This window comes from Pezoporus wallicus, unplaced genomic scaffold (assembly GCF_028554395.1).
Source record: "Pezoporus wallicus isolate ANWC-B61680 ecotype Strahan unplaced genomic scaffold, APGP_CSIRO_Pwel_v1 contig_13850, whole genome shotgun sequence".
NCBI classification, from domain to species: Eukaryota; Metazoa; Chordata; class Aves; order Psittaciformes; family Psittacidae; genus Pezoporus; species Pezoporus wallicus.
Window position 1 is genome coordinate 1,569,311 of NW_026635243.1, and position 23,840 is coordinate 1,593,150.

General features: G+C 48.2%; 1 protein-coding gene across 3 annotated transcripts in view; it reads right to left on the reverse strand.

Moving 5' to 3' along the window:
• Positions 1-4,302: 4,302 nt before the first annotated feature.
• Positions 4,303-23,840, reverse strand: part of MN1 (MN1 proto-oncogene, transcriptional regulator) — a 33,783-nt gene continuing 14,245 nt past the window's right edge. Inside the window, exons 2-4 of one of the 3 annotated variants that reach the window (XM_057413386.1) lie at positions 6,975-7,227; positions 5,063-5,263; positions 4,303-4,527 (exon numbers count right to left, since the gene is read on the reverse strand). In XM_057413386.1, the coding sequence (XP_057269369.1) occupies positions 7,046-7,227 (182 nt within the window). In that variant the 3' untranslated portion in view covers positions 4,303-4,527; positions 5,063-5,263; positions 6,975-7,045. Of the gene's footprint in view, positions 5,264-6,601; positions 7,228-23,840 lie in introns of those variants that run through there. The other 2 variants (XM_057413394.1, XM_057413375.1) reach the window with 2 other exon arrangements.

Genomic DNA, 23,840 nt, shown 5'->3' on the forward strand with positions numbered 1-23,840 from the left:
AGCCAGCACAGACAAGCAGCCAAGGATACGGGAGTTTAAACAACTCTGGATCGCACGGACAGCCACGCCAGAGGTGAGGCTGTGTACCGCCACTGTGTGCCCTGCTCAGACACGGCCGAGAGCTTCACAGGGGAGGCTCCGCAGGGAAACAGCTCCTGGTGGCCAAACCGGCTGCAGAGGGACCAGGCAGATGTTGGCATGTGGGATCCAGCTGTGCTGGCGGTGGATCCTTGACTCTGAGCATGCCATACGTATTTATAGGGGCTCCTCCACGACAGGAACACCGAAAGCCTCAAAGGAATTAAATCAGCTAAATAGGTTGGGAAAAGAGACATGGCTACAACTCGGCAGAGTCACAGGGCGCATGGCACAACCATTAGGAAAGCAAGAACTACAAAAGCTCTCTGACCAACTACTTCCTTTTCTTTAGCTAATAAACCATATTCCCTGCTAACACTGACACACATCAGAAATGAGCCTCTGAGCACAGAGCACCAGGACAAAGGCAAGTGTTGGGTGTGAGCAAGCACTGTGCTGGCATCACCAGCGGTCACAAACGCTACCAGAGGACAAGTAAAGCCAGACAAGGAGGAGGAAAGCAAAAAGCAGTCAGTTATCCTCACCTGTTCACGTGATGAGGGTGAACACTGAGCTCCTGCTGGCTTCTGGGAGCCAGGAGCTTGGAGAGGAGCATTGCTGGTGCCATGCGGCAGCTTCACTGCTGGAGCAGCAACAGAAGCCTCTGCATGGAAGGAGATCTGTCCAACTATCAGCAGAGCTCGTGGCCAGTTTGGACCATGTACAGGGTTAGCATCCCTTGAGCAGCTCTGGGATGGGCTGGAGAGAGGTTGGGAGCCATCAGTGGGAATGAAGAACATCATAAGCTCCCTGTTGCCAGACCAGCACTGGTCCCACAGAGAACAGGCGACTGGATGAGGAGAGGGGAAGGTCTCATCTCCTGTGGATTTCCACTGCAAAGAAGGCACTGCACTGCCAGGAACGCTGCTTGTATTCCTCTCTCCAGATCAAAAAGAAGTCCAAACTTAAAAAAAACACCAATACTGAAACAGTAGTTTCAATAATTTCAGTGGGTTTGAGCTGAAAGTTAAGGGGGAAATGTGCACACTACTTACAGAGCGAGGAGCAAAGCGCTGTGACAAGATTCACTCCCCAGGAGGATTGCATGCAGAAGAAAAGCCAGCAAGTTGTGTATTTTTAAAGCTGGAGTTACAAAGCATCTAATATATAATTACCAGATTTAGCAAGAGAGAAAACAAACCAGCTTTTTATAGCCAAAGTTAACAAATTTCTGTCTATCCCCACACCAGCCAACATAAGGAGCGGTGAGATCACGTCTCTAAAGCAGATGATTACACTTCTCTTCCATACATTGTTTTGTCCCTTCAAGGATGTTGAAAGTATGGTTTGAAAATTAATCACAGCTTTCTCCCTCCACAGGCTTGAGATGGCTCAGATGAGTTTCACGCCCTCACTCCTGCTAGTGGAAGATGTCCCGGCCTGTGGCCTGGGGTGGAACTGGGTGAGCTTTAAGGTCCCTTCAACCCAAACCGCTCTATGGTTCTGTGGTACTTTTTCCACATGTGCTTTCAGTGTCACAACACGCTGTGGAGGGATCAGAGGGAGCACAGCGTCTCGGTGCCTCCTGATCCGATGCATCGTGTTTGTTCCTAGGTTGCAAGTGCTGCTGTTGAGGTGCAGGCACAGGCACAGCATCCCCTGGCTGCACAGGACACGCAGTGGCCCCATCTCACACTGGGAAGCACAGGGCAGCACCAGGGCTGCAGCTTTGGCACCTCACAGAAACGGGGAAACCCACAAGGAGAGCACTTGCGTGCTTCCCACAGGTATGAACCATACACAGGGGTGTTTCTTCAGCTCAAACCCGACGTGTTTGGACACTGCCTGGGCTATTGCATGGGGTTTTCTTGCTTTGGAAAACACCGTGCAGCATTTCCCGTGAAGGACTCCTTGGAAAGCTCACAGGAATGTGAAAGGATTCAGAGTTCGAAATCTGAATAACAGAGATGTAGGGGTTTGAAGAACCTTGATAAGAGCTCCGCCTGCTTACTTCTTGTTCACATAATTCAGCCCAAAAGTCTCTCCAGAAGTGCTGTGGCAGATCCAGGTCCCTGCTCACAGCGGGATCTGCCTCTTGTGCCAGGGATGCTTGAACCTGGGAGGAGCCTCCTCAGGGCTGGGGGTTTCTCTTTCCCTGCAGACAGGGCAGCTCAGCAGGGTCCTGGGTCTGGCATCTGTCGGATCAGCCCAACCAGGCCTCCCTGACACCCACCACCGCGGGGAGCCGGCGCCTGGCCAGGGGCTCCCCACACCACGGCCAGGACTGGTACCCACCACCGCGAGGCTCAGGGCTTACCTGTGTGTGACCAGATCCTTCACTTCTCCCATCTCAGGGGGAGAAGGACTTCAGACACAAACAAACATGGCATGAAATCTACAATAGCCACCATTAACATCATATTTATTGTTATTTAGTTGCTCAGTAAAACATATACAGATATGTACAATATGCATGAATACAGAAGACTGCACTTTACATATTTAAAAAAAAAAAAGAAAAATACCACTCAGTTTCATGAGCTATCGTCACAGTCTTCCAACCAAGCATTTAGGAAATGAATTTAACAAGAATCAAAAAAACAAAACAAACCAACCAAAAAACCCAAAAAAGAAAAAGAAAAAAGATTACAGGATTGCCTAACACACAGCAGAGTCAAGTTTTCGTATTTTACATGTGCAATAACATTTTCAGAAGAGTTTGCGATGCAGTACGGATTACCAGTGTTTTGAGGTGTTTTCTTCTTTTCCATGAACCAAATTCAGTACAAAGAAATAACATCCTTTTGCTTAAGGCTGTTTTAAAGCTGTAATATTTGTGGGTAGTGAATAGTGATAAAGTTCTAACAGCCGGAAATCACAGCCTGCAGTTTCATCGGTCAGAACCTACGAGCGGATGGACTCAAACCAACAATTTTAATAGAGAATTTCTGAGACAAAATTAGACTGTTTCCTCCATTAGCCACAAGCAATAAAGGAGAAACAACTCTATAAAAATGGGTTATGCTCTCACACACCACCCATTGGGCAGCCGTGAACCCAGTCCTGGAGGAAACCTCACACTGCAGCTTCACAGCAATAACCCAAATTCACCAGGTTTGTCCCTGTCTCCCCCGCTGTGTCCCACTGCCCTGTGCTCCCCTCACAGGAGGTGGGAACGTTCTGCCTCGTTGCTGGTGCCTGGAAGCCTGATCCGGGCTCAGGAAAGCCAAGCAGCCCCGAGGATGTACATGCAGGTGGACAGCACCCAACACAACCCCTAACTGGCCCAATGGCCCAATTCTGATGTTCATTCCCTTCCACCCTACCCCCACCACGGAACCCTTAACTAAATAAAATGAGTCTAAACCTTCTGCCAGTGCTGTTCTAACAACCGAGCTAGAAGAACATAGAACCAGTAGCCCTGGGAAAAAGGGATCCGGGGAAGAGTAACACGGGTATTTCATAAATAAGGCCTGTCCTCTCTCTTTCTGGCAGAGATACTTCATCCCTCCTCCCAGTTTAAACGCAAGAGACATTTTGCTCTGTTTGCTACTACATTTTAACTTGAAGACAAGGAGCCAGGGAGCTGGGCTGGGAGCTCAGGGAGGTTCAGGCTGCCCCTTCCCAGTGCCTGGAGAACCCAAACCACCGGGCAAGGCAGGGTCTCCAAAAGAAATGTGAAGCTGCATTTTATCTGTTGTTCACAATACAAATATCGGGCACAACTTAATAGGCCAGTCACCACGGGTCTTTGACTTTGTGTTGGCACAACCTGCCCCTCTTGGCACAACCTTTCCCCCATCTGGAAGCCCTGTGGGACGAGCAGGAGCCAGTTCACGTTGTCCTGGCTTTACCTGGTCACTTGGGGAACACATGGGCCGCTGCATCTGTGCCTCAGCTGCCCTCTCCATGAGAGTGCAACTTACCTCGTGCACCACAGGCTTTTTCCTACAGCTCTCGAATAATACTTCAGCTGGAGGTATTATTATTCAGAAAAGGAAATCATTTCAATTCTGTGGGGTTGTGCTGAGCCTTCATATGGTAAAAAAATATAAATCAGTGCATTCAGTGTCAAATTAATGGAGAAGATGAGTTCAATGACATGACTGCAGGCAACACAAGCTTTGCACAAAGCTCTAGCCTTCTGTGTGTGCCATTAGTACCAAATCATAGAATAGAATACACCAGGTCACAGAATCATAGAATAGAATACACCAGGTTGTGAGCATGAAGCGATGCTTATCCTGGTCAGTGATATGTACCGTTTCTGTTCTGACTCTTGGCAAGAAGCAGAGTCCCTGGCTTCAGCACAGCCCTCCTCACCTCACAGGACTGGAAACTGTCAGGATTCCAGGGGGGTTAAAGAATCACTCCCACTCTGTATTTCTATGAGCAAGTGAAGAAGTCAGTCCCAAGTGGATGAGGACAACTGCAGGAGAGGAGTACAAGCTGCAGAGAGCAAACCAGAAGAAAAGGGTGGGTGAAACCAACTAAGTCACCACATTTCTGCTTCAAGGAGGATTTCTCTTTAAAACAGATCTGAAATGCTGGATGCGTTCACGGAGAGGTCTCTTCCTGGTAGCAGGGTGTGCATCCCTGACCTCAGGAAGCCTGAAAAACCTGTTCTCCTGAATGCAGCAGGAAAAACTAAAAACAAAGAAGTTGGCCATGGGGCTGCACTCCATGCAGGAATGCCACTGGACCACGAACTCTTCCTAGATTTTCAGCTGTAAGCACTGAAATGCGGTATCATAGATCTAGGCAAGTGTTTTGCTGGGGTTCCTCCAAGACTCACCTGGCTGATATAGGCAGGAGCTGCCAGGATGGGGCAGGAGCCAAAGACCAAGCCCACCACAGCATCACTCCCGGCAGGCACAGCTTTGCCAGGCAGGATTTCAGGTTCAACACCATTTTGGGTGAACCAGGACTTAAATCACAGGCAAAGGGGCATCTTGCAGAGTGGGGGCTGGAAATTATTACCTACCAAGAGATATTTCAGTGGGATGGTGATGTTTTATTGCAGGTACAGAGAGGAGCTCTGAGCTTTCGGCAGCAAGCGTACACCTACAGAAGGCACAGAACTCAGAACCATCCCGTCCTTTTGTTCAAACCAAGTGGGTGTGAGGCAGCTCCAAGCCAATTGCTCCAGGATGGGCAAAAATCCTCATCCTTGTGGCAGCTCCAGCTTCAACAGAAAGTAAAATATTATTGAAAATCAAGGTTCAAAACTATCCAGATTTATCCAAAACCAAGTCACTGTCCAGACCCATAAGAGGAAATCAATCCATGCATGGTTAATAACAGCACATTCAAATAACACTTCCAAACACTGTGAGTCTCTCTGAAGCCCCATACGACCGAGTGAGGATTTCAGACCACCCCGTGCCACTGGTGTTTTAGGCAGAATTTCCTCTCTATTGGTGCCTACTGAGACCATTACTTCAAAATAATTAAAGTCCCAGCACAATCATCAAAGATAAACCACAAAACAGTCTTCACACTCTGTCCCTTGAGCAGGGACACATTCTGTGAATTCATGACAGAAGTAATAAATAACCCTAGAGGCCAACCTTTATTTCACAGCTAAAACCTAAATCTCCAGTGATGTTCTAAGGCTTCGGGGAGCAGAGGGAAGGGAGCTCCCTGAGCAGGGTGGTGCACGTTCCTGAGCGGAGGAACACAAAGAACAGGCAGCAGGAGGGTTGGATCATCACGTCAGTCGTGGTTTTATCTGGTTTGCTTCCAACTTCCTTCTCAAATGAGCATTATCTATCTCGAGCAGGAAAAGTATGGTTTTCCTTTAATTGTGTGCGTGCAGTAGCACTGTTCCTCAATGCGTGGCAGAAACGGGGCCTCGGATGAGTCTGGGGGGTCTAGCGTGGGGTCTCCCTGCCCTGGCAGGTTAGGAAATGCTGACCCTGGGCATGCAGCACCTGCATCCCCTGCATGGGCTGACCCTGACCACCACCACCGCACTAGGACAGCTGCAGCAGGAGCCGGGCACCCACAGACAAGGGCATGGGACACTGCACCCCGCTTTGACCAACAGCGTCTTCTTCCTTCAGCTAAAATGGGCTCTGGGAACACAGGGCACACTGGTGACAGCCCCAGCTCTGGGGGTAATTTCTCCATCAGAGATGAAGTGGGAGCTGCGGGAGCACCACCAGGACCAGAAGCTGCGGCCCCGCTGCCCCTCACAGCAGAGGGGTGCTGGGCACTCGAAGGAGGTGATGATGGCTCCGAACTTCCAGCAAACTTCCTGACTCATTCAGAAAAACTTCTCTCTCCCTTCCCTGGCCGCGCCAGGGCCAGACCGCTCCTGACAGCTCCATCCCTGGGCTGCACCAGGGGACACACAGGAGCGCGCCCTCGCCCCGCCGGGGCGGTGGAACGGTACCAGTGGCAGCACATCGCTGTCTCGGGAAAGGGCAGGCTCCTTGCCTGAATGTTCACCAGAGCGTTTGGCCTGTATGTGACTGGCAAAAGCTGGGTGTCAATATAATATATAATATAATGATGACCATTTCACTTTAACCGGCGTTTATTCCTGAACTGCTGTTCTTCAGGATCACCATTGTAATAAGCACTGAACAAAGCAAAACAAAACAAAAAAAAAGGAAAAACAAAGCAAATGAGGAGGAGGAGCTTTGTCTTATTATGACATACATGACTTGGACATACGCTGAGATGAAAAAGGAAAAGGCCTCATCTATGAATGTATGCCAAGGTTACAGAATAATGGGAGAAAGTGGTCTAGCAGGAAAATCTTAAGCAAAAGTGTGCTAACTGCAGAAGGGTTAACACTGGTAACATACTGTGGCAGACGATTAAAAAAAACTTGAGGTTTACTTTAAATTAACCCTTTCCAGTCCATATGCCACTAAGCAGGTACCAACCTAGAAAAATAGTCCACCTAGCAGTAGCGGCCCTTTGAAATTAAAAAGAGAAAAAAAATAATTTCTTTTGTTCAAGTCAGGGCGGCCACGAAAGTTCCAAATCTGTTGGAGATGTCCGAGTGCAGGGACCTCCACGTCGGCACCGCAGTCCGGCCCTTCGCCTCGCCCACGTCGTCCGTGCAGTGGACCGAGAGGCACTGCAAGTGGCTGCCCGTCTGCGCCGCCGACGTCTTGCTCGGGGGAAGGTCGTGGGCTGAAAGGGTTCAGAGAGAGCATTAGGAGAACTGCAACGCAACACATCCACAGGCACAACCCATCAATGGAACCCACCAACACGCACAACCCCATCCACGCAACACAACCACAGCATTCAGGGAACTCCTCAAGCTTTGCTTCACATCATCCTTCTTGTGCTTCACAAAGCCAAGCAGTGCAGGTTGACCACCCTCCATGGGGCAAGTTGTATTCCTTTCACTCAAGCAGTTGCTACACCAGACACCAAACAGGAACTGAACAGCTCATTACACAATCACAGTGATATTAAAAAAATAAACTAGTCTAGAAGTCCCTGGTTTAAACTAGAAAATGCTTTTAATGCTTGGTTATATGCTCGCATCCAAAACAGTATTATAACACCAGAGAGAAACTTTAGAGCCTGGGGACACAATGCTGTAAATGACAGGAGAAGGAACACGGTTCCAGAGCAGCACTGCTGCTGCTCCACCACACGCTGCATTAGTGCAACCGTGCGCAAACCCCACACAAAGCTCCATCACACACCTCAGCCTGGCACAGCCATGCTCTGGGCTTGCACTTCTGCAAGATGCCCTCACCCACTGCTTGGACAAAGGATCCAACACCAGCAGGTCAAAGATGCTCACGTTCCCTAAATCCCAAAGTGCATTACAGTTCCCTGTGGTTGGCATTGGTTTCTTAGTTTTGATAAATAAGCAGCACCAAGGAGCAGAGTTCATCACATAATACCCCAAAGCAGAGTTTAAGCAGGCAGAGATGAATTAACACAGCCTGCCCTTGCCCAGCACAAGGAGCTTCTACTCTTCCCTCCCATTCCCCCTGAGCCCCATCACGCCCCAGACCCTCCCTGCACAGCCTGTGCTTGCCTCTGAGGGGTAACAAGCAGCTTTTCCTCCCTGAGGATGTTTCCAGCTTGGCCCTTGACATGAGGGACACATCTGTGCTGCGGAGCTGGTCCACTGCAGTCCATGCCCCGTGGGCATGGCAGCCTCGGCCACTGCATCCCAGGCTGATGTTAGGATGCCACTTCGGGAAAATCACAGGGGAAAAAAAAGACTCCCTAAATAGATGCTATTTGATGAGATGTTAAATTTAAACTCACTACCCTGAATGTAAATATACCTGAATAACTTTCTATTTATAAAACATTAAAAACTCAAATGGGATCGTGCAGAGAACTGAGGAAGGGAAACGGCTTTTCTTATTTGTATTTGTTCACAAATACAGATAGCGAACACTCAGAGTGCACACAGTACCCAGCACTTCTTATTCTTAGGTCTCCCTGACTGTACAGGACATGCTGGTCTTGGTACAGGAAAAGCCAGCGCCTTGAGATTAGTCTTTGTGACAGCAGCTTTCTTCCTCTGCTGCAGAGAAAGAGGAAAGAGTCCCACTGCTGATCTGCTGTCACAAGGGGCCCCGGGATCGCGGTGGGGTTTCTGCAGGAGCATTTGCTGCAGGCTCCAGGGACCGGCCTCTCAACAGCACGTCCCCAGAGCGGGACCCAGCACTCAGCTCTGCGTGCCTGGTGCTGGGCCGGGATCAGAGCCAGGCCTGAGCTGCACTGCACCGGCAGCAATGCCTGCATCAGCCATGCCCACACCACCAACACCCAGAATGGAGCAGGTTCTCGCCAGTAATTAAGTGAGGAAGCTCACATGGTACAAACATCTAAAGAACAAAAAAATATCCTTATTTACTCACAAACCAGCATATTCAGAAGCAAATTACTGATAAAGGAATCAATGCAAAAAGCTGTCCCCAGTGATGAACAGGACTTGCTGGCCTCAGAGGAAAACCCAAGGAAATGAAGTGAATTAATATCATCCTAAGTTTGCAAAGTCAATACCAATTGCCACTGTCCACATGATGCCACATGCTGTGGGGGAGCTCAAGATCTCTTGGTCTGTTGTTAAAGAGCACAGAAAATGGTCATTCAAACCCAAAACACACAGGGGATGAGAGCCTGCAGTAAGTCTTGCATCTGCACAGGTCTTCTCAAAGCCAATCTGAAGGGACAAATTCAGCCCAATTTACTTTTTTGCAGTATTTCCATCTTGACAAAGCTATGATGCTTTTCTGGAGGAAAAAAAAAAAAAATAGCAAACCCAAACCCCTTTGTATTAAAAACCTAAAGTTGTGCTGATCCACCTGATGAGAATCATGTTCTTAAGCAGGAGATACTGCCCAGTGCTTGTCCAAACTCTCCCAGCAGACCAGTCTCACCGGCCTTCCTCACTGCCTCTGCCTCCTTCAAAGCAGCAGTGCCCAGCACTTGCCTTCTGCAGCGCACACAGACCTGGGGGTATTGCTAGTGGAGACTGATGGGACTCAGCAGGTTAAAATTAGTCGGGTAATGCAAAACGGTGTCATCACATCACTACCTCGTGGCTGCCAAGTTTCAGATAAATCACTGTCAGTCATGATGCACACCTAATTGAAACCAAGGAATTTTCAAACAAATTATGTTTAAACGTAAGCGTGACCAGCAGGTCGAAGGAGGTGATCCTGCCCCCCTACTTTGCTCTCGTAAGACCTCACCTGGAGCACTGTGTGCAGTTCTGGTGTCCTCCACATAAAAAGGACATGGAGCTGTTGGAACAAGTCCAGAGGAGGTCACGAGGATGATCAGGGCCTGGAGCACCTCCTGTGTGAAGACAGGCTGAGGAAGATGGGGCTGTTCAGCCTGGAGAAGAGAAGGCTGCCTAGATTAGAGAGAATAGAGGGATGCGAAGGATGGTGTGGAGGGACTCTTCATTAGGGACTGTAGTGATAGGACAAGGGGCAATGGATTAAAACTTAAACAGGGGAAGTTTAGACTGGATATAAGGAGGAAGTTTTTCACTGTAAGGGTGGTAAGGGACTGGAATGGGTTGCCCAGGGAGGTTGTGAATGCTCCATCTCTGGCACTGTTCAAGACCAGGTTGGACGAGGCCTTGGGTGCCATGGTTTAGTGTGAGGTGTCCCTGCCCACGGCAGGGGGGTTGGAACAAGATGATCTCAAGGTCCTTTCCAACCCTAACTATTCTGTGATTCTATGAAACTGCACAACTGCCTCTATTAGCAACTACTGCAAGAAACTTGTGCTATTAGCAAAAGCAATACCCTTCTAATAAGAGCCCTCCTCCATGCCCGGGATCTCGAGATGGTCTGGGTGGAGACTTCCTCTCCAAACCAAAGGACATGACACAACAGAACCTGGGACAGACACAAGTAGAACCAGCTGGTGCTGCCTGAAAATGGCAAATGTTAAAGTAGAGATAAGAGATAAACCGCCACATGCAAGCACCAACGTGTTCACATGGAAGGCACGAAAGCAAGGAAGTGACCAAGGACCAGCAGCAGCCCGGGAACAGCTCAGCTGTGACAGTGTCCTCAATCCAAAGCACCAGCCTCAGCGCACGCCCCAGCAGCCCCCCATAGGTGATGGTGGGGTCACTCCAGGGAGGACAGTCCCCTGCAGAGCAAAAGCCACCAACTGCCTGCGACCACCGCGGGTTCCTCCGCCCAGCGCCCACAGCAGTGGCACCTCCTCAACCCCACAGTGGGGTGACGTCGGCTGGTCCCAAAAGCCAGTTCCTGCATGGATCGAGCTCAAATTCCAGCACTGGAAACTTTCTTCCTTTTTAATTCTAATGGCCCATCCTACCATTACCCTGCCCAGAGCAGCAACCCATACTCCGTATTTCAGAGGCAGACAAAGAGAGGCAAACCCAGCACGGTTCATCCCAACCAAGTGTGCAAAATTGCTCACTGCAGAGAAAATTCCTGCGATAATGACTGAATGCCCTGGAAGTTAACATGAGGTTTGATTAATATTATTAGCTCAGCTTGTGCACAGGCGCTTCCAAGAGGCAGCCACAACATCTGGAAGAGCTGGGTGGCTACAGCGAAGAAATATTTGCAAACATTCATTGGAACATGAAAGTGAATTAAGTCCGGCCATTTTCACAGCCCTTGCATGTTCATGCTCAGCAAATACTCCAGCAGGTTTGTTTATTGCAGTTCAAACCGTATGTTTTAGGTAAATATTTCCAAGCAATCTCTGCACAGTTTGCTAACATTCATCAGTTACAACAACAAACAGCAGCAATGGTAAGGATTGTAACAAGCCTCTGGGACAAACACACGGGGCTGCTCTCCTGCAGAGGCAGATGAACACTCGGACACTTTCCGTTCCCAAAGGACCAAAACGGTTTTAAAAAATACAACATTAAATTTTGTTTCTAGGTAAGCGCTGCCCATTGAGCTCCTGAGCAGGCTTTACCCACACACACGTTTCCGTCGCCAAGGCATGGGGCATGAGCAGAGTACGGGAAGGCTCGGGAGCCTCCTCCCGCCCCAGCTCCTGCTCTGACCTGCACGTTTGGGAAGCTCTCTCCTGCCCTGCTCTACTCCCAAAGCCATGAGTGCCTCCAGAAAGCCATTGGGTGCTGTTTGTGTGTGCAGCGGTGACGGCAGCACGGTAAGAATGCAGGAGCCTCCCCAGGAGCATGGGCACCCACAGCTGGGACACAGGGAGATGAGGAATCCTGCTCCACCACCAAATTCAATACACACACTACAGCTGCTCTTTCACATCAACACAGGAAAAACGTATTTCTCTCTGGCAAGATTAGATCCCGTCACTCTCCTCACTCCTGAAGACACCATGTCCTGAAGACACTTCCAATCCTTCCAGCTTCCTTCTCTCCCTCTTTCCTCAGCCCACATTAAGCTGCTCTGTAAAGCCTCTTCCCTCAGGTAGCATCTTCTCAGGAATTCTTTAAAAATAACATGTTCTCCTACCCATGACGACCCCACCAAGCACTGCAAATCCAGATGTGCCCCCATTTTTAGGTAACCTAATCCCATTAAAACCGAGTTCACCTGCATTGCTAGCATGCATTATGTGCATCGTCTGGTGAGAGAAGAGATTAATGGAGGGAGGGATGGGGTGTAGCCAAGGCAACCACGGATGCTACACAGCAGCACTGGCAGTTTCTGATGCTTTTCAGGTGCTGCTCATGCCATTCCTCTCATTTTTGCCAAACCCACCACCACCAAAAGGAACAAGCAGGCGTGAGCGTGCAGCCACAGTCTGGTAGGGGTCTGGTTGGGAATGGGTTCCACTCCACATTTCAGTGTCCCTGCAAGATTGAAGTGACAAACAGGAGGTGAAGATCCCTGGAATGGCTCCTCGCCCCAGGGCTCATCCCTTACACTTCTTCACCGGCTCTGACAAAGCCACGGCCGCCCGCGCTGCCCAGGCTCCGGCCGCCCGCCCCGCTCAGCCCCACCGCTGCCGCCCTCGATGGCCAGCGGAGCGTGAAGCCCTGCACTGCTACTGATCTTGTTAAAGCTAAATCGCAGGATCTGGCCAAAACTGCTCTATTCCTTCACCAGTGATCAGGTTCCCCTCTACCATCTGATAACCACTCTTAAAGGATGCGTTAATAGGCTTCTGTTCACCCTGTGTCTGTTAAGCAGACGCTGAGCTACTGTAAGAGGGAATAGATTTGAGTAAAGATCTCTTATGAGGCAGCAAACCTACATATAGTGTTTAAAATTATTCCCTTAGGACAAGATGTTTTTCACCAAATCTCCCACATGACAGTTTGACATATTGGTTCAGGCACATAGCTCTGTATTTGTACACAGCACAGAATCATCTTTTTCAGTTTTCAAGAAAAATAAGGTCTGAAAACGTTTCATGTTTCCCTGCACACTGGACCAAGTCTCCACAGATTAATTTAGTTCCAAACTCGTATTTCTAAACACAACTAGCTCATTTGTGTTGATAAACAAATGAACTATCTCCTCCCTCGCCACCGTAGCACCAACAAAATCCTGGACAAAGGCATTTTCTTGACCAGGAAGTGCACGTCTTCCATTTGATTATAAGCACAAACATGGCACCAGCCACACGCTTATTCCATGAACTTGCACTACTTCTGGTCTCCACCCAGGGAACCTGTACCCTGCTTTGGACTGGATCAGCCTCTTCTGTTGGTAATGCCTGGCTTTGGACTCTGCAGCACCAAGCATGCTGCTGGTGCTCAATGCAAAGCCCCCTCTGCTCTGTTACCAAAATCCTTGATGTGTTTTCTGTAACCTGGGCAATTTTTAAAGCCTGTAAGGTGCTTAAAGGTGCCACCTTCCCCAATATTGTAATAAAAAAATAAAGGAAGTCAGAAGTGTTTGTAGTTAATATGAACAACTGATCCCAAGGACTCGTAATGAACAGCACAGCCAAAACAGGACCAGGCAATTCCCCTCTTCGCTGGCCAGGAGAACTGTGCAGAGATACCCCAACGCCAGGGTATCGGCCACATCTCACTCATTAACATTTCAAGAAGTCATTTGGCTTGGTCAGCCCATAGATTTATTGCTGAGATGGAGCCAGCTGAGCCTCACTGTAAAAGCCTTTCTCACAAAGGAGAGAAGGCTCTCCAGCGAAAAATGCATGCACAGCACTGAGCACTGTCCCACACCACTAAGATATCCCTCGAACCAGGATTAAATCTGACTTTGCTGGACGCAGATGAGACACCTCTCACCTGAAGGCATGGCACAGCCGGCCCTGCTGGCCAGGGCTGGGAACACAGCCCGTTTGCCCTCAACACCGAGCAGTGCCCTCCCCTCCATCAGCCCATCAGGTCTGGCAATGTCCTCTAATCCTCAAAGCCTCTTCCTCCACAGACAGCATGATTAATTGGAGGTGCCTTTGACTCTAAAGGGAGCATGTATCAGCCCATGCTGCAGAGATGTTTATTTTGCTTTCCATGGCCTCAGAGCTGGCACAGAGCTCCAGCCCCGCTTGCTGCTTGCACGGAACTCAGATAACAGGAGACACAGAGTGCTTGCTGAGAATACGTATTTTTACTTTTTCTCCCTTGACCTCTTTTCACGCTCCTGTTTTCACCAGGAGCAATGGGAGGATGCACGCACCACGACAGGGAGGCTGCCCAGACCCACAGCAGCGTTAAGGGTTTGTTGTTACGGCTGTAGGGCTACAGTCAGACAGCAGTGTCCTACCCTACAGCGCCAGCAGCCAGCCAGGGCAGATATGACTTGAGGACAAACTCAGACTGTTGGCCACATTCTGCGGCCTGAAGAAACTGGTGAAAACACCAGTAAGCAGGAAACATGCCAACCCCCTTGGCGGAAAAAATGGCATTCACCTTGCGCGCAGCATGACCTTGAAGACACAGAACGAACAATGTGTGGATAAGAACAACATTGCTCTTTTAAAACATGTGTTCCCTCCACGCTGACTGAGACGACAAAGGGGGAACCCACAGTTCCCCACTTTGCTGCCCACTGCCCAGCCTAGAGCAATATGTGCCCAGGGCTTTATAGGAAAGTGTGAAACTCCCTACACCTTTTATTTCTCTGGAGGCTACTGTTAAATTACTGCTTTCCAGCTCTATGACTCTGAGAAGAAACCTGAGCTCTGTGTCAGAGAGGGGAGCCAGAAGCTCCGTACTTGGGGACAGTACTAACTCCTCCTAGACAGCCACAGGGACAACGGACTGTTTTTAACTCATATCCTTCCTCTCTCCTGGATATTTTCAGTTCCTCTTTTCAGTTTAACACATTCACTCTCGGTCTGGCTTTCTGCAAGATACACAAGCCACAGAGGGGTTCTGCCTGGCCCCCTTGTGAAGAAGCGAGGTTGGGGTTTTGCATCTCATGTAACAGAAGACCATTCTTGCAAACCAAGTCCCATCACAGCCACTGCTGCTTCCTGCTAGTACAGGCCTGCCTTCTCCCATGCAGGCAAACCACAGCTGTGTCTAACAGCCACTGAAAGCTGATGGCCAGATCTTCAACCATGCTCTAAGTCAATGCAACCCAACCACATGTCTCTGAACTGCTGGTCAGGCTCCTCAGTGCCATCACCAACACCATGCTCTCCTAAGCTCTGCCTGTTATGAGATGCTATAGCCCTGCCCAAGTGAGGGAAGATGGCTTTAAAAATCGAATCAAACCAGCTGCCACCAACAGTCAAACCATTCCTGGATGCTTCCAAGAGAAAACAAATGGGAGTCTGGCAACTCTAACTCATCCCAGCATAACCGATTCAATGCTCCCAGCATTCATACGCTGCCATCCGAGACCAGCAAATCCTCTGGGAGCTCTGAGCACTTCTGCTCATCTTGGAAAGGAGTTAACTGCCTAAATCCTGCCCGCCGGCTCCACCGCATTTACACTCAGACCCAGCACTGGGATGAAGGCTACAAACAGCTTCTCCTACCCCACCCTCCAAAGTGCTGCAGCTGCCTCAGCCCTGTCCCTACCTCTGCATCCATCCAGCACATAACATGAAAAGGAGAACTCCACGGTAGGAGTGAATATTGGCTGACTGATCCCATGTTTTCTCTGCTGTTGGCGTACATCACTCACTTGCACTAACTAAATGCTTTGAGCCTATTTTCACCGAGGGTAACAACCCACACATCCGTGATGAGTAAGGAAGTGCTGTTTTTTTATCCAATACTTTCACATTTATTTCATATGTACGCAAATTATCACACGGCAGCATTACGCCCCACTCCAGCCTCTGGGAACCCAGCTCTCGACAGCCAGAATGCACGAGCAAAGAAAAAGTTGGTCATAAAACCCAAGGTGGAATTTTCTGCCTGCACGGAAGTCAGATGCAATTGTTAAATACACCCCAGTGCATTGAGGTACCAGTATCGCCTTCAGCCTAATGCAGGTTTCAATGCACAGAGCAAGCCTCCAAAAATAGCAGGAAAATGCCCACTCACCCTGGCAAGGGAAGTGGGTGCATGAGCGGGTTTGTAAAGGCAGTGAATTGATGGTGATTATGCACAGAGCGCAACAGAGGAGGAAACATGTAAATTCCAGCTCTCTCTCGTCAGATTTGTGCAAGAGCTTCTACATAATTGCTGGGGAAAAAATAGAAATGCCAACAATAAGTAGGATATTTAAGCCCTGCACATTATACACTATTTTCCTTAAATGAAGTGAAAACAGAGTGAAAGAAGAAGTTCCCTTCAAAGAACTTTTGATCACTTAGTTTCAGGATGCAAATTAAATGAGTAAAAAGCCAAGTATAAAAAAGGGCATTTGTCACTGAAATATCACTAGTCTCTTGTGAAGTAAAGGCCTGGGTACAGCTGGCCAAACACTTTGATGTATTTAGTTGCCTTGTTCCCAAAGAAATCAACAGAGTCCATGTCCTCATTTCCCAAAGCCAGATCTGCACCCAGCTTGGTGGTCAAGGCCAGGACCAAGGGTCCTCCAGCTCCCATCCCTCCAGGCTCCTCCCAGCTCCTCCCACAGCTCCTGGAGCTGCCTCTGCCCCATCTATAACTCACAATTATGAGAGACCGTAATACAAAACTGCCACAGGCAAAGTCAATCTCTCCCAGGGGCCTCACACATCTGAGGCTCTTGCACACCAAGAAATGGTGATCATGTGCATTAATGCTCCAGGTTAAGCCACATGAGTTCAAGGATATTCATGAAAATACAACTGGAGTTTACCAAAGGCTGACAGTAAGAGAGAAGAAACAGCATCCAGGATCTTCAGCTCTTTCATCCCATTCATTTATAGTGTTACCTTGAAATACATCCCATTCCTCTTTAGGAGATCTCTAACTGCAGTTGATGCGTTAGAAGTAGCAGCTTATATGAGGGGACCATGGGCCTCCGTGAAATCAAAAAGAGCTCAAACAATTTCACCACTCACAGTGTAAGAGACCAGCAAGAGCGAAGACCCCAGAGCAAAGCCGGGTCTCACCAGGGCACCTGCAGAGATGCAGTTCACAGATTCTGGTACAACCCCAGATTTGCTATCCCTCAGATTTTATCTTGGCCACAGAAAGATGGAAATGTTGTTGCCAAATAGTGGATTTGGTGCATTCAGAAACAACCCCTAAAGCAGCAGGAAGGTGTGGTGATTCAGCTGGGGGTCACAAAGCTGATGGAGGACCAGCATCTGTTTGAACAGCACATTTTCTAATTAAATCTATCTGAAGAAAAAGCAAACCACTCATTAGAGAGAAGAAATCCACAACCATGTGAAGGAGGAATGGCAGCAAGGGAAATCCACCTTAAAAAAATCACACAAAGAAACTCGGCTTTCTGAGTTACGTCTGTAAGTGCCACTATTAGGGTAAGAAAATATAAGCTCATCTTTTTCTTCCAATTGTCACATCACTGTGGAGAGACTTCACGAAATTCTCAGAATAGCAACGAATCAGGAGCAAACAGCTGCTGAGGCAGGGAAGTCACCGGCACACCCTGCACTGCTCCAGAGCAAAATTAACTCTAAACCAGAAAATCAACAAAATGTGCCAGTGCAACATGGAATGGACAAGTCGCGTTTTCAAACCCAGCGCTGAAATAGGGGCTCCCTTTCCAGCCACATGCTCACGGGATTCATGACCCACAACGATGTCAATGTTCCTGGAAGATGTAAGAAGGGATGACGTTCAGCTCCACCTGTGCACGTTCCACACAAGGCCCCTCACTGCTGAAATAAAGCCAACTATGAAAAAGCTATGATGCGATGGCGATGGCGTAAGGACTACCTTGTCATCACCTGCTCAACTGCCCCAAGAAGGGCACTGTCTGCACTCGGAGCTCTGTCAAACCAGGCCAAAAGAAGCACCTGCTTCTCCACCGCAACACAAATGCAAAGGCAGCACCAAACAAACAATCTCCTCCATGCCAGCGCCGAATCTCGTCGCTGCTGCGCACAGGCGGGGCGATGCCGGGAGCACAGCCCGAGTCACGCAGCCACATCTCTCACTGAGCCCCAGCTGTGAGCCCCAGCCACTGCTTCTGCACCAGCCAGGGCTGCTGCGCACGTGAACCACCACACTGCCCACACCTTAAAGCCTGTAAGATACCGAGGCAGTTGGCCCAACACCAAACCTGGTTATTCTGAAGGCAAAGGCATTCAGACTGGTCTCCAGGTACCTTCTGAGCGCAAACCCGAGTCACACTTCTGCCCAAAGACGTGTTTCCCAACAGCAGCATCCCACCCTTCACGGACGAGTGCTCTGTTTACTGGAAATACAGGTATAGATGATAGCAATTGCAACAGATTATGCTACCCTTCATCCTTTTCCAAGGTTTGGATCCTCGCAGCCTTACCTCCCAGCTGCACAGCTGCCAAGGCAGATGAAATGTTGGGCCTGCTGGGCTTAGATAAGAGGGTGAGTGAAATGACAGCAGGCACACCCATAACAAAGGGGACCAGAGGATTCATGGATGAACAGAGAGGAAGTCAGTGTCTTTACATAGCCACCTTGCCTTCAGTCCTCCAGGTCTTCCTGGGCAGAAGGCAGCTGTGCGGAAAGAGTTAACCTTGCCTGGGACAAATGCATCTCCTGTTTCTCAGAAAGTCAGAGGCTGGAGCTAGGCTGCCTGCTCCCTGCCTGCAGCCTGACCCCTGACATTTCCACTCTGCTTCTCCCTGGCATGAAGAACTTAACCATAGACAAACAAACAGGTTGGGAGGGCAGATAAATGGAAGACAGAGGAGAAGAAAGGGAAAATTTCTCAGATTCCTTGTCATAGCCCTGATTAAATAATAGCAGCCACCACCAGCCATGGGTGAGGGGCTGGCGTTTATCAGTAAACCCTGAAGTCTACAGCAAGACATCTCTAATTAATCCTGAAAGGGTCCCTTCCCCCTTCGACTTCCCAGGGAGGATTTCATGCTTTAAAGATACAGTGAGTCCATTTTAGCTCTTTTCCTCACAAAACACAAGGGCAGAAAGCGCCTGTTCAAAACCACAGCCAGGATTTACAAACTACGGCAGATTTCCATCACGTGCAACCACGCAGGCAAACCCCAGCGAGAGGGTGTCTTGATTTAGTCATGCTTAACCTTCTGAAGTGATACACCCAGCAAGTAATAGTCTTACAATGACCTGCTGGAAGCACGCACACGCGTAATCATAACCAGGAGCAAGTGTGCAGATTTTACCTGCGTCTCCCACCATTCCATCTTCGCCTATTTTCCAAGGGATAATCTGTTCAGTGCTTGATGCAGTTCTATTGTCCCCCACTTATGTCCAGTTTTCCCATCACTATGGTGGCACCAACATCACTCAGTGATGAAAGAGACTGCACATACACCCAGAGTGAGACAGTTACAAACACTCTAGCCCTGGTCTTTCACTTAGCTCGGAGAGGCTTCTGAAATCCATTTCAGAAGGTCTCCTGCCCTTTGATCCAAGGCGAACATTGTACTAGTGCAGAGCATCACAATTTAAGCCATGAACCATGAACAGCCACAAATTGGTACGTCTCTCCACACCTCAGCAGAAGTGCGAGAGGAGCTCTGCTTCCAAGGCACCTTCATCCTATCACTCCTATTGGGGAGCTGCTACATGCCAGTGAGCGCCCATCACAGCACCGATGGAAACTCGTGTCTCTGGAAAGCAGACAGAGCACAACCAGTACACGTCACATAAGCCAAAACACAGTTTCCAATGGAAGCTGCTCTCAACAAGCAGCATGGCAGGGAGGGTCTGACAGCAGAGCACTCGGTCCCCCAGGTTGCCAGCCACCACAGCCAGCCAGCAGCCCAAGCAGCCAACAGCCCTCCACACACATATATACTTTTTAAAAGCTGGCCATGAGAGCTCATCCTTCCCTCTCTTCCTTTTGCTTCTAACCATAAAAACAAGTGTTACTGTTTATTTAATCACTTACCTCCCCATTTTTCTTTTCCAACATTTCTAAAGCCTTCCCAGCTTCAGAAAACAGCGACACACAAAATGGAAAAATCTAGTATTTCACATTCTTTTTTTTTGGTAAAAGAATAAGCATTATTTAATTTCCTACGCCCCCTTTTCCATTCTCTATTTTATTTTTTCCCAAAACTTGTCTAAAGCTGAATAAACCGGCGTTAGAATTACAGAGATTTATTCTTTTTGGGTGGTGTAAGTTGCAAAAACAGCAAATGAGAAAGTGGAAGAAAATCTTTGAAATCACGATCTCTGGTGCCATCAAAAGCAAAGAGAAGAGTGGGGGGAAAAGGGAAATTTTGAAAGTCTAAGTTCAAATTGTAAAAGAAAGCTCTATTTCACATCAGCTTCATGAAATTCCCAGGAAAATAAGAAGTCAAACCCAGTTATTTTCTTGAAGATCTATATTCTTAAATACCTGTTTTCAGCATAGTCTCTTTTTTAAAGCAGCACTGGGATGGGGATGAACTGAAAAATGTTTCCGTCTACCAAAAAAACCCCAAACCTTTCTGCAATGACAAGAGACAATCCAGTGTGCAATCAAAGACAGAATCCTGACACGTTCAAAGAGAAAATTATTGTAACAGCTGCGACTTTGAAGATGAGAAGTGGGTTTTTTTGATAGAAACAATAGCCATCAAAATTTCTACTGTAGCAACCAATACTTAAATGCACAACTTGGTATGCAGCGTGCCTGCAGGTACAGCGAGCACCACAGCAAAGTAATTAATAAACCAGTGACGCATAAGAAATCCCTACCTAGCGTGGAACGGAGCAGCGCTCTGGGTGAGTACCACCCACCCAGGGCAGCAAATGCTTCCCGTGACAGCCTCCCTGCTCCTGCGGCATAAACCAGCGCAGGAGTGTGAGAGCAGCCCGCAGCCAGGCTGGCTGTACCGCTCTCCTGTCTCGGACACCGAGGTTTATGTCTCCTGACAGGATGAGGGATGCACGGGACCCGGGCACCTGGGTCAGCAGCATCTCTGCACCCACGGGGCAGGGGCAGTGCTGATCTTGCACAGTGATGTGTCCTGCCCAGCTGGTGACAGCCCGGTGGCAGAGCTCCACACCTGCCCTTGGCTCTGCCCTGCGGGGCTCGGTGCTCACCAGCACTGCAGAGCCCTTCTGGGGCATGATAAACCCAGCTCTCGCAGGAACTCTACACACCAGAGCACCCATTTTCAAGCCCTACAGTTGAAAACGCTGCTGCAACTCTTCAGAACCGTTTCCCTCCCAGAGTTACTCCAGACAATGGTTTCCGTGGGGTTTTTTTGATTTCATTTTGCACAAAACCCCTCAAGAACTGATGTCCCCAACACAAACCTTGAAAGTCACAGAGGGCCACCCGGAAACATTTAAATTTCTGATGTTACTGCCATGGAAGCGCACGTTCGCTGCACAGTGTGAGCCGCAATCTGCTCTGAACTGCCATGATTCACAAAAAGTGAGTCACAAAAGGGAAATTTTGTGACTGAATAAATAGCTATTGTGTAACCCACCTAATGAGGAGTGTAGTATTTTTCTGTTCTTGGATTGGAAGATTATTGGAAGACAACTCTGAGTAGTCAAAGCCCCATTGCCTATAAATACCCCTTTCAAAACCAGATTTTGGATTAAACTCAGTGTTAGTTCGGAGCAAGAGAAAGAAAACAAACAGATGCCAAGTCTTGAGTAAGGTACCCACCACCCAAACACAGAGTCACAAACACAGAGTCCCCTGAAGTGTAATTTCTCACAAAAATGATGCACAAGGCTACTAGCATTACTGCCAAAGTGATTTTTAGTTTGTACATGGAGACTTTGAGTTGTATCAAATCCTATCCATGTCTCCATCATCACAAGTAGCACTTATGCAGGGGAGCCATTTTACAAACACTAAGAAACACCAAGCAATTTATTTAGTATAGCATTTTCCCCACTGCAGCTCAGCAGTGAATAGCTGCTTAAAGCAGGAACCTTCCCATTAGCCCTATTCCTACAGTACAGTTTTGTTCTCACCGTAAAACCCTTTAATTGAAAAGGAAACCATTAAAAAGCACTAATATATGATTTGGTTTTCTGGTGCCTGGGACAGGCTGCTCCTGGCTGTGGCACACTTACTGGGAAGGCTGGGATAACTCCAACACACTCACCTGTCTCGCAAAGGAAGGATGAGCAGATCTGCCACAGCATCCTCTGGCAAGCCAGGTCTCCAGGGGCACCTTCCCTGCCGTTTCACTGCACCACCAAGAAGGATTCCTTCTTTTATTTAGGCATTTATTTGCCTTCTAGAGAAAAGGGATGTATTAAAAATAGTGCCTGTGTGTTTGCAAGGGGCTGCGTTGATGCTGCCCAGTCACACCACGTTCAGGCTCATCACCTCTGCTCCAGATGTGCAGGGACGAACCCACACCGGGTGACACTGGCAAAGGCCACAATGGGCTTTGCCGTTCTCCCTTTGGGACTGCTTCTGGCAGAAGTGACATACTCGTGTCTCCATTGCATGGTGGCCACAGGCCCGGTAAGAGCACAGCTCTTGTGTACACCACAAACCACCCTGCCAGCAAGCACAAATCTGGAAGTGGTCACACGGGTTAAGAGGTGCCCCGTGACACATGCCCTGCAAAGGGACTACAGTCAAATGGTGACACTGGCCTCTAAACCCAACATCTATTCTCCATAGTGTATGCAGGCAGCCCAGAGTAGTCCTTCCAGTGAGATTTAACTAAAGGGGGGGAGCACTGAGGATAAAGACAGACCAAGTTTGCTCTAAAATTTAAAATTAAACACTCCTGTTTTGGAAAGAATTTCATTAAGGTGAAAATATAATATAGAAGTACCCATTTAGGAAGAATGTGCTATTAATTCTTAGCAGCGTATGCAGAAGGGAAAATTGCATTTTTATCTAAATGGGTTTTTCTGCATAACCCATTTACAGTATTTTTTTACAGCTCAGTAATGGGAACTTTTCACATTTCTATTTGGGCCAGACCACTGTGGAAGGAAGGCAGCTTTCAAGAACACTTCAAATATAACCCCTTGAAACAGATTCCAAGAGAAGCTTCACAAAAAGGCCAGTACAGCACATCCTAAAAGATGGTAGGGAAAAGGAATGGAAAAAAAACCCCATCTTAAAGATGTAAACCAGATTCTGAGGGGGAGAGGAAAAACCACATGGTTTAGATTTTTATTTTCCTAGGGGACAATAAAAGGTTTGGTCTTCCCCCTGTTTCCTTTACGTGAAGCAGCAACAGTTCCTCAGTGCAGTGCATAGGCCCAAACACACGCAAGGAGCAAAATGGTGCCATGTAATCACTGTGAAGAACTGCACAGGGATGTTCTGAGCTGTAAAGTTCCTATTACATACAGTGAAAAACAATGTAGGCTACAAAAAACTATTTTTTTCATCGTAAGTAAATGCTCATTTCTCACCAGTTTCATACAATCTGAAACTGAACATAATCTAAACAACAGTGTCAAACAATCGACCCCACGATCCAAGTTTGCTGATGTATTGCCATCAGGCAGCAACAATCAAAAAAGCAGGCTTGGCACTGAGCGAGCTGTGTTTTACCAGGTTTGCCCAACCCAGGACAAATAAAAGCAGACATTAAATGCAATGTTTTTAGAACTCTTCAGTTTATCATCAACTCTCTCAAACCCAAATAAACACAAACCCAAAGTTTACTGGCCTCGTGTTTCATAAACACATCAACTGGTTCTGCAAACAATGCAGCGGGGCTCACAAAAGCACTCAGCTGTGTGCTTTCTAAGCATTGTTCATTTGACATTCCTCACCTCTTCCCCCCCCCCCCCCATTGTTTTTTCTCAGCTTACTTCTGAAAATCAATATAACAAAAAATTTCATCTTTCAAACCAGACATTTAAAAGTGCAGTAGTTACGGAAATGCAATTG